At 48.2% G+C, this 10790-nt stretch overlaps 1 protein-coding gene across 3 annotated transcripts in view; it reads right to left on the reverse strand.

Annotated features, from left to right (window-relative positions):
• arhgef17 (Rho guanine nucleotide exchange factor 17) overlaps positions 1-10616 on the reverse strand; it is a 64252-nt gene extending 53636 nt beyond the window's left edge. For 2 of the 3 annotated variants that reach the window (XM_020708378.2, XM_011482768.3), the window contains exon 1: positions 5458-10616. In XM_020708378.2, coding sequence (XP_020564037.1) covers positions 5458-10176 — 4719 coding nt within the window. In that variant the 5' untranslated portion in view covers positions 10177-10616. The remainder of the gene's footprint in view (positions 1-5457) is intronic. The other variant, XM_023961337.1, reaches the window with a different exon arrangement.
• Positions 10617-10790: the final 174 nt, after the last annotated feature.

Here is a 10790-nt window from a genome sequence, read left to right on the forward strand (position 1 = left end):
TAAAATTAATCAATAAGTCCAGGAGTGTTTTTGTAGCATGAACAGAAAACAGTTTGGATGGCGTGCATTTGTTTGGATGAACAGATGGGAGGCCTTGGTGCAGCATCGACCTTGATGGGAGGGAAAACATCAGAAAGAAACCTGTGAAAGAGATAAATCATTGGATTCTCTCCATATTTTGAACACAAATGCAAGAGGTAGAAACCAATTGAAATGTCGGAGGAACACCAACGATCTACCACAGCGTATATGTGTAACAAGGTCAACTCACTTTCAAAGAACTGTCAGAATAAACTGTAATTATTTATATCAGACCCACACAGAGTCGCTCTCAAAATCTGCTCGGGTGCACAACAGAAAGAGCTGAAACGGCTTTTCAAAAGTGCTGTTTCAGGGGAGGCTTTTCTTGCATAAGCAAACTGCTCTGTAATTACACTGGGTGGATCCACACCAACCGAAGAGAGGAGAGACGGGGAAAAAGGAAAAGAGGATCATAGCAAGAACCCGGAGAGACCTCCTGTTTACTGTCCTGAAATACATCAATGTTTCTCTTATGACTAACAGTAAATCTAAAAAAAAATAAACAAACAAATGAAAAATCAAGGACCTAAACTTAAAAAAGGACAAGCTGCATGATTTCAAAGCCCCATCGTCACCAAGGACAGGGACGTTTCCCACAGTCTTTTTTTTCTCTTCTCTGTGAGAAAACAGATGGAACCTCCTCATCTTGGGATTTCTTTAGAGACACAATTCACAACTGTTGACTTTCTAAAGGTTTTATTTTTTTTTTAGAAGAAGACGTTTGTCCACAGTAAGGAAGCATCAACATTAAAATTTGTGTCCAAAGCCGAATAAAAATTAAACCGAATAAAAATTAAAACGCTTGGCCAGATACCAAATAGTTATCAAATATCAAATGTGGATTTTAAATTTCCTATTTTTTATTGCATTAATAGCTTCGCGATACATTATGTTTTCCATATAAAGGCGGATTTCCACTGGTCCGTTTGCGATGCGTCTACATTGTGTGTGTTGACAGTGTGTTGACACAAAAAAATAGAATGTTCATTACTCAGTTGGAATTAGGGCTGCACGATATGAGGAAAACTTGCGATATGCGATATTAGAGATTAATATTGCGATAACGATATAATTTGCGGTATATAAAAAAATAGAAAAATGCCAAAAACCTCCTTCCCATTTCATTAGAAACAGTTTGAAATTATACTCCAATGACACTTATTGACATAGGTGACAAACATCTAACATAATAGGCCTCCATCTGATTGGTAAACAATGGGAAGGCGTCCATCTGATTGGTCAAAGCATAAAGGGATTTATTTGATTTGTTAAAAGCGTCAAGCTGCCATAAGATTGTTTTAACACATTTTGGGTTTACGATTTATTGCGATATTCGCAGTCTTTTGCAATATGCCTATTGCAGAGCTGGATATTGCGATAACGATAAATTTGCGGTATATTGTGCAGGCCTAGTTGGAATGTTTCCATCAGCTCCGTCATGTCCACATCTGAAATCAGTCTCTTCACACCACAACACGAGCTTTACGCAAGAGATCCATTTCAAGTCATTTTCTCTCAATGTTGCAGCAAAAAGCCGGAGAATTGGGAAAAGGGGTTGGGTTTTCAAAATAAAAACTTCCATTGTACTTTCAAAGTAAAACTTTATGTAATTTGTTTTATTTTTAAGGGGACATACCCAAAGGACGGTCGTCGTCACCGTGGATCTCACCCTCAAGCTTAATTGTGTAAATACAAAAACCTAACATCATTAATGACACAAAACATGCATTTTACAAGAACTCAGTGAGGAAGAAGAGGACATGGGCATGATTGTTTAATGTTGGGACGAGCAAAGAGAGTTAGAAGAACTACTCAACATGGGGTTAGCAGGACAAACCCCTCCTCCAGGAGCCAAACTCATTGACTTATAAGTTCAGCTACCACTTTAAATAGAAATGTTTTCTGTTCAGGTGTGATTTCCCACAATGCTCCATTTGCCTTCAGTCCCTCCTCATAAGACGTACACAGGCAGGAAAAAATTGACACCAGAAAATGAACAATCTACAAAGACACCCTAAAAGAGGGTTGATCCGCTTCTTCATACATACTTTTAACAGTAAAAGAGAAAACACATCCACACTGCGGTTCTCTACAATTCCCTTTTGAAGAACGGGGTTCAGAGGTTCCCTGTGTGTCGTATAGACAGCTCAGAGGGTTGCTAGGAGGTCTTTTATCTTCCGATTCATCCCACCTATTCCCCATCATCTGCAGCCTTTGCAAAGCCGAGTCTAGATTCTCTCCTCTGAGCCTCCCTGGCTCTGTGGACCTCAGTAAACCTCCGCTGACCTTTGCAGGTCAAAGAAAAAACAGCACTGTTGACCTACAAAAAATCCTCTTGTTGCATGCAATGTGCCCTTTGACTCAACTTTTAAGTCTGTCTAAGAGGGAAAGTTGCTCTTTGGTTGGCCTCTTTCCTTTTTGCTTGGTAAAAGTCCCACAACTTGGACACAGAAGACCCTGATAACGGTAATTTATAGGACTGTGGTGGGAGGGTTTTATCATCATCATAAACATTCTAATGTTTCCCACATGCTGATGTGATTGTTCTCTTACTAGAGAGTCACAGGCTGAAGGCTTGATACCAACTAAAGAAACTTGATTTCTGCTTCAAGGTTTGCAGGAAGGAAGAGAAAACCGGCCCACATGACAATATTCTACTAAAAAAACAAAAAAAACAAATCACGTCTTATTAGGAAAGAGTCATTCATTTGCACTGAACCAGCCACCCGAGTGCCCCTTTACAGGTTTGACCCTTTTTCACCCGCAGACAGCCCATATCAACCTGTAAGGGCAGTTGGGACTAAGGCAATAAACCTAAAAACTACAAGGAGCTGAAACCACTGTTGAGCTCACAATGCTGTATAAGTGTGGTTGTTTATCAGAAGCGGAGTAAAAGTTTGAAAAGTTGTGAAGTGGATAGAAACTGAAAACAGAGAGCTGGCTCTGTATCTGCTGTGCTTCCATCTGTTGCTGCAGGTCTTCCATTGTTGAGCTCCAACCGCGTCGACTCTGATATCACTGTAAATGTAATGAATCGAAATGCTTTGGTTCTTTCTACATTTAGGAAGAATGGAGATATTGCAACAAAGTTCTGAAGGAAAATAACCAAGCTAAGTGTTAAGTTACCTGATCAAACCAAGTCAACCCCATAATCTGGATCTGTAAACATTGTTTTAAGAGCTAATCCTTCAAGTGGGGAGCCAAAACCACAGACTCTGCACTTAACTGCTCTTCCTCCAAGCTATTTACCTCCTTTATCTCTGAAAGACAAAACTCAACAAACAGCCATGCTTGAACCAAAGAGAAAAGTTCATTTTTGCACATTTTAGACACTGCAAGTGTTTGAATTAGAAGTATTCAAAATTATAAGAGAATGATGGGAAACATGAAAAACAAACAAAAAACAGTGGCATGTTAGCATGAAGCCAGCGATGCATGACAGATGCAAACCATCAATGGTCGGCTTTCTGGGAGGTTGAGGGCTGTTATGCAACGACGGGAGAGGGGAAGACGGGCCACATTCCCACTGCCTGCTGAAGTGAAAAGGGCCCAACCATGGTGGGGGGTAAAGGGGGGGCGCATAAGCAGTTAAAGAGCAAACAATCCATCATAAGGAGGCAGAAAAGCAATGGCAGAGCTGTAGATGTGAACAAACCACATCTCACAACAGAGTGATGGATGATGTACAGAATGAAAACTTATCAAATGATTTATAATATAGACGTGTTATTTTATTTTAAGTAGAACCAAACTTTACGAGAAGAATCGTTTTCAACCACCAGTGAGTTTTCTTCCAGCTCCATCCCCTGTTTTGGTTTCTTTCTCCTCCTCCATCCTTCTAACGTTTGGCTCAGCCCGACACCAAGAAAAGCATCATGACCTCACTGCTCCGCAATGTTCCACAGCGAGGAGAGGGAAGCAAAAGATAACATGAGGAGGAATGTGCAAGAAAAATGACCAATGTAGAGATGCAGCGGTGTGAGCCAATCATCTTGCAGGTCAGAAAAGACTCCAAACCTGAAGAACTGAAAGTGTGACGTGAGCTTATATTAAGATAAAGCAAAAAAAAAAAAAAAAATTTTAAAATACATCTTTTTCTCCCATCCAAACAACGTTGTTACATTCCAGAGGTCCATCAGTCTGTGGCATTGACACGCTCCACACAAACTCAGACAAGTCAACACAACGATGTGCGCACGCACATGTAGCGCTGGAAGTCATCAAGCCCGTCAGAGACCACAACAACTTCCCATTTCTCTAAACCCATTTCCTGCTTTGTTAGACTTGCTTGCCAGCTCCTGCTTCTGTCACCATGGCAACCAGGGACAGCATTTAATGAATTCTGGGATAATGGATGAAAATTATACTTTAGCAAAACAATCAGGCAGCTTGACAGAACGCCAAAAGTTGGCTTTTAGAGAGCCGTGTGCACAAACAGCAAAAGCAGTGAGATCAAAGCCTGTTTGTCCACAACAGAGAGGATGAGATTTTTCTGTAGGTCACACATCTCCAGGAGCTAAAATAAGTATTTTTTAACCTGACCAATAACCAACGGTGGTTACTCTAGAAGTTTACAGGTAAGCGTCTGTGTCTGGATGCTCAGTGCATCCTCTCTGGATGACTTTGGCCCAGACAAGGCGAGGTAGATAAATGAAGGCAGGCACAGAGCTTTGGACTTTTCCTTTGTGTGCCAATTGTGTGACTTTTGTTTGATCAAATTATTAACATCCACAGATGTTTATTTAACATGGCTCAGTCTTTAATGGCTGCTCTGGTGAAGCTCTGGATAAACTAGCTGATCCAGAATCAGAGCAGTGCTGACGACACAAGATGCTGTTTTCATTCTAAAGTTCCCCTCTGATGAAAATCATATCTTTAACATGTTCTTGTGGATTTCTTTTCTGATGATGGACATAAATAAAGAAAATTTAGCTTAAAATAGCATTTCTGAGTATTTCTTTATAGTGGTGAATCAGGAGCAGATAAAAAAAAGAGCTCATTTGTGACTGGTTGGGCCACAAGCTACCTGCTCAGCAACGGGGAGGGAAATGGGGGCGGGGATGCTCCATGCCAGTGGTCACACCAAAAACGCAGAGGTGAATTTCTAATGAGCTACTGCCACTCTGCAGAAATTATGTCCTAAAAAACAACACATTTTTTTTATTTTGTCTAAACACAGCATAATAATAATTAAAAGACCACTGGAAACGCTTTGAAACAAATCAAAAGATGATTGGAGTGGGACTGTCTGTGTAGACAGCGGTCATGCGGTTTCATCTGGACAACAGCCGACCATTGAATTTGGAAAGATGTCATGCGGCGTAACACAAGGCAGCAGCAGCAAACAGAGGACAAGAGAAAGTGAATCGGACTCACCACTCGGGGTTTGGTCCTCTGTGGTGCAGAAACTGAAGCGTTGTCCTTCTTCTGGGGTGCAGCTTCTACCAGTCCACCGATGCCGGTTTCTCCAGGCGCCTCCAAACTTGATGCTGAACCTTGAGAGACCTCCTTTGCCCCTGTGTCTCTTTCAGAGGCGTTCAGTTCAAGGATATATTTTTGTGTCACATCTTCCAATGAGGGAGCTTCTTCACCTGCAGGTTTGGATGTCACCTCAGGGTCTGCAGGAGGTCCAACAGTGATGCTCTCTGCTTCCTTGAGAGGCTGCAGATGAGGAGCAGGGGATATGGGGATGAAAGTTGCAGGTTCACTAGTGTGCCGGACATGCTTCAGCGCTGTCTTGGAGTTGGTCGTCAGTGGTGGAGAAGAGGCGAGCTCGTTGGGACTGACCTGTTGGCCGTCTGGACCCAGCTCCAGGGGCTCAAACGGGTCCTCTTGGGGCACAAACAGCCTGTTTGGACGTTTTCTGGTGGGCCTGCGGATCAATCTAGGAGACAAGACTTCAGCAAGCTTGAGGTTGAAGTTAAATTTCTGCACCTCTTCTTCTCCGTCTTGGTCTATCATGTCACCATCCTCTTCGTCGTCATTGTTAGACTTGGGGCAGCTCTCTGACTGGGACCGGGTGACCTTGACCCGTGCAGGCTGGACTTTTGGTTCCCACAGATCCCCTCTTTGCTCGCTCAGGATTGGCTCACTGCTGGAGGGCGGAATCTGACCAGACTGCTCCAGCTCGCTTATTGGCTGAGCGCCGCCCGCCTGACCCCTGAGCTGGGGGTCATTCTGGGAAAGTAAAAGGGCGTCACTACGACGACTGGGGTCACTGAAAGACTTTTTTTTGGGGGCTTTGCCATTGCTGTGATCGTCAACCACCAGATTGTCCATCGCGCCAGGCTCAGAAACAATGTTCTTGATCACACCACTGTAATCGCGGACACTGTCGTCCTGGAGACCGCCGTCGCTGCAAACTGACAGGTCACTGGCGACACTTCCCTTGTATTCGGTCACTGCGGCTGCATCAGAGGCCTCCGAAGGGCCTCCACCTGCTCCCTTCACAGACAGCGACCCTAGAAAGTTGCTGTCCACAGAAGAATAGTTTTTGTTTCCGTCTCCTGCAGCAGAGCAGCGCCGCTGAGGCATGGGATCGCTGAGGGAACGGTAGACAGTTGACTCCCCGTTTCCTACAGCTGCTGCTGACTCTGCATGACTGCCGCAATTGGAATCAGAGCCTGTGTTGTTGCCGTTTGAAGGAGAGAACTTGCGCCTCCGTCGGACAGCACCTGGGGTTGCAGGAGCTTCAAAGCCGCCTCCTCCTGATCCCTGTGACGCAGCAGGGTTAACGTGGACCCCCTCACTAGCATCGGCGCTCAGACTCGCCGTGAGATCAGGAAGACAAGAAATCCTGACCTCACTCAGGCGGTTTGGACCACCCGAGCTGCTCTCCATCCTCTTTTCTTCAGAGTCACAGAGACCCAAATGCTTCCACGCATCCACAGGCTGCCTCAGCTCCTCTCTTGCCATTCGTGACCCCAAATTTAGTCCTGCTGGGAGCGACCTCTCCAAGAGGTCACTGGGACCCATCTCCGGCTCGGTCACAATCCCCTCGTCGGTCAAACTGGACTCATGGCCTGAACGTTCATCCACTGAACCTTCATACAGCATGTTTTCCTCCGAGTCCCCCTTGAGAAGATCTCCTTGTAGTGCTCTGTGCCGTCCCTCTGGCTTCTCCCAGCCCTCTGAGCCCGTGCTGAGCAGCTTCTCCAGCTGCACTCTCTGTCCACTCCTCTCCCCCGTCTCCTGCTCATGTTTATCTTTGCCTGCTGCCTCCTCAAACTCAGCTCCTTCAGCTCTTCTTTCATCTTTGATGCTCTCCACCTTCTCAGTCTCCAGACCGGTGCCATTAAACTGGGAGCAGGTTTCCCTCACAGAACCACTGGCTCTTTTTAGAAACGCATCATCCTCTTCATCACTCCTGGTACACATCTGGCAGATGTCCTGAATGACCTGCCGGGCTTCCTGGGCACACCTCCTCTGCATTGGGGTTTGCATCACTTCTTCATCATCATCCTCATCGTGTCCATATGACTTGATTCTTTGCCCAACTCTAATGTCTCCACCATCACTTTCCACTTCCCTTTCTGACATCACCTCACCTGCCTCTCCATCCAAGTCCAGCTGTTCTTCAGAGGAGCTTCTTCTTGTGGCGCCACCTTTCAAATAACACCTCGCCCCGATGGAGGGTTTGTCCGAGTAGGTAAAAGATTTAGCGCGCCGTAGTGTGGCTGTCAGGTCCTTCAGCGAAGGCCGATGGCTGGAAGACATAACGGCCTTGTGTGGAGGCCCAGAGTCCTTCTTGTACGCCGACGAACTCTCCACACCCGCAGCTCGGTCTCCTACACTCGTCCTGTGCACCCTGAGGCCTGACAAATCCGACTTCAGGAAGTTTAGGAGGGTGATTGTTTCTGAGGAAATGTCAGGGTTAGACGTGGAAATTTGGATTTTGTTCTTCTCATTTAGGATGCCACCTCCCGTTTTCCTTAACATCACCTTTTCACCACGTCTGACCCCTGATGTGACGCTATCGATTGGAGAAGGTGAGGGTAACACCGTTGGCACAAGCTTGGGGCGCACAGGAGAGCGGGAAAAGTTGTCCCCGTGGCCAAAGCTTGGGGAGCGATACATGGTGAAATTCCCGTGGTAGGTTTTACTCAGCATGGATGAAGATGCCGCTCTACTCGGACTGCTCTGGGTCCCACCAGAGCAGAGGAAACCCTTGGAGGCGTGGCTGGCAGAGAGGGTTGGGTCTTCAACTTTCAGCGTCTCAGAACTGGAGTATCTGCTGCTGCAGCGTGAATCCCCAGAGGCGAAGGGGGGGATGCTGACCTTTGCCACACGCGACACACCTGGGAGTGTGCTGGACGTCACAGGTGAGGAGATGCGCTCCCAGTGCTGAACCCTGGCTCTGTTGCTGCGAACGCTGGCTTCTCGCGCAGAGTGGCTCCTCTGCACCATCCCGCCGGTGTTTTGCTGCTGCCTCTCAAGAGGGTCCATGGTCACAGCCAAGTCACTGTCGCTGTCTTCTAACTCTGCATCGTCATGATTGTAATCATCCCGGCCTGCGGCTGGAGCCGACCCGGCGACTTTTTTCTTTTTTCTCAGTGAGCGGCGACGTGCCGCCTCCTGGCAGTGGGAGCCTAGAGTGGAGGGGCTGTCCTCCTCGCTGCCTGAGGACCTGCCAAAGCCCTTCGTCGCCCAACAGTCATTTTTACTGCGGGACAAAAAGCTGGCCCCTCGCTCTGTGGCACCTCCTTCCCTTCCTGCAGCAGCAGAGGAGCTGGGGGGGACACCCCAACCACCTCCTCTTCGCCTCCTGTTTTGAACCTCCTCTTCGTCTCCAGAGCTAAACCTCCAAAGAAGAGACTTAGGAGTTTGTGGGGTTTCCAGCTCAGATGAAGGAGCAACTGAAGAGGAGGAGGTAATAGCTTTATCTGGGGCAGAGGAGGAGAAGGTGGGGGCTGGTTCTCTGGAGGAGCTATGTGAAGAATGTAAACTATCCCTGGGCAGCCCGACCCCCTGTCTATCCCTTCTCCCCCTCTGTGTAGGCTGCTGGATAGAGGAGGAGCAGGAGGAGGTTTCTGAGCGGCTGAAAGATGAAGCAGCACCGGGTTGAAGGTCAGGGCCGGGGTCAGATGTCGATCCCGTCCATTTGGGGGTCTTGTGCTCCACCTCCGGACTACCAGTCCTCTTAATCCCACAGTAGTGACCACAACAGTTTTGACAAGGATCTCCTTTGGGCCCTACGTCTGCTTCTGGTTTCTTTGAGACATGACCTTTGGAGATGCGGTCACGGCAGAAGGTTTCTTTTGCAGGGAGGCTTTCTCTGCTCCGTGTCTGAGGAGGAGGACAGCTGAGCTCCAGCAGGAGTCCTCTGTCGGCCGCTTTCAGGTTCTGCAAACATCTGCTTTCCTTCTCATCGAAAAGTTGTCTTATTCTGGTGACGCTGGGCCATGTTTCTGGGTGTGGGGGGCTGAAGTCTTTGTGGTGGGCAGACAGATACCTTCTGTGGGTTTTGCAGGGTGGAGAAACTCCTCTGCTGCCACCATCCTCCTCTTCCTCGCTTGCAGCCTTCCTGGGCTCAGAGCAGCGCACGTTGACCTGAGAATAGTCCCTTTTCCCTGGAGAGCTTCTGCTTTCGGCTGGGAGACGCGTCAGAACTCCTCTCTCGGTTTTCCTCTCCGAGTCCGAACCGGACAGAGAGTCGGTGCTGGAGAGGAGCTTTGCTTTGGCTTCCGAAGAAGACTCTGCGGCGGTGGTGGAGTCGCTGTCCTGCAGATTGTTCTCCTCCTCGGCAAAACTTTTCCTCCTGGAGCTTCGACTCCGCCCGCCGAGCGCTGCTCCCGGCGTCCTCGCGCTGCTGAACCTCTCCGTGAGCTGGCGGAAGGATGGAGAAATGGAGGTGGGGAGGGCGGAGGGGGCTCTTTTCTGCTCTGCGGTGGGGAGGCCGGCGCTGCTTGTGAGTTTGGAAACTTTTCTTGACGCAGTCCGCGTCCCTCCTGCTGCGTCCGAGCGCTCAGCGGGGAGGGCCGCCCCAGCTGCCTCTGATTTGTGCTGCTCCTCGCTCCTGCCGGCCCCCACCGACCCCAACTTTCTGAAGGAGACGCTGCGGTACACGAGCGTGTTCTTCCTCCCTCTTTCTGCCATTGTTCATGTCCCCCTTTGTTCACGCGCGCATTTCATCTCCACGAACAGCAGCACCTTTTGGAGCCGAGCTCCATGCCCCCCCCCCCCCTCCCGTAATGAGCCTCCAGCTGCACCAACTTTGACTTTAGTTTGTTTCCTTTTGTTTGGAAGTTAACAGCGTGATGAGAGTTCAGAGCCTCGAGCTCAGGTGAGGCGCACGCGGAAAGCAGCGCAGAACTTCCTCTTTCCTCACAACTTACATGTTTGCAGCTGAATCCCGAAACCTCCTCCGTGCAGAAAAAGAAAAAAAGCCCTCCTCCCCAGAAAAAAACAAAAACGAGAGCTTTTTGTCCTCCGCGGCTCCCGGAGCGCCTCAGCTTTCAGTGCAGCCCGTCGGCGCGCGCGCCGGGCCCATCCTCAGGACAAACCGTCGGTGGATCTCCTGCTTTCAGGATTTTCCGAGACTTATGTTGTGTTTTTTGCATGTAAATGCTTTGGATGGGGCAGGGGGTGGGCGGGACCAGGGTGAGGGGCACGGGGGCTGTCATAACCCCCTCGGGTATTAAGAGGAAATACTTTTTTTCACGTTCTGGATGGAAGATCTGCAGAATGATTCTGCGTAATGTAAGCTTTTT

This window comes from Oryzias latipes, chromosome 13 (genome assembly GCF_002234675.1).
Source record: "Oryzias latipes chromosome 13, ASM223467v1".
Taxonomy (NCBI): domain Eukaryota; kingdom Metazoa; phylum Chordata; class Actinopteri; order Beloniformes; family Adrianichthyidae; genus Oryzias; species Oryzias latipes.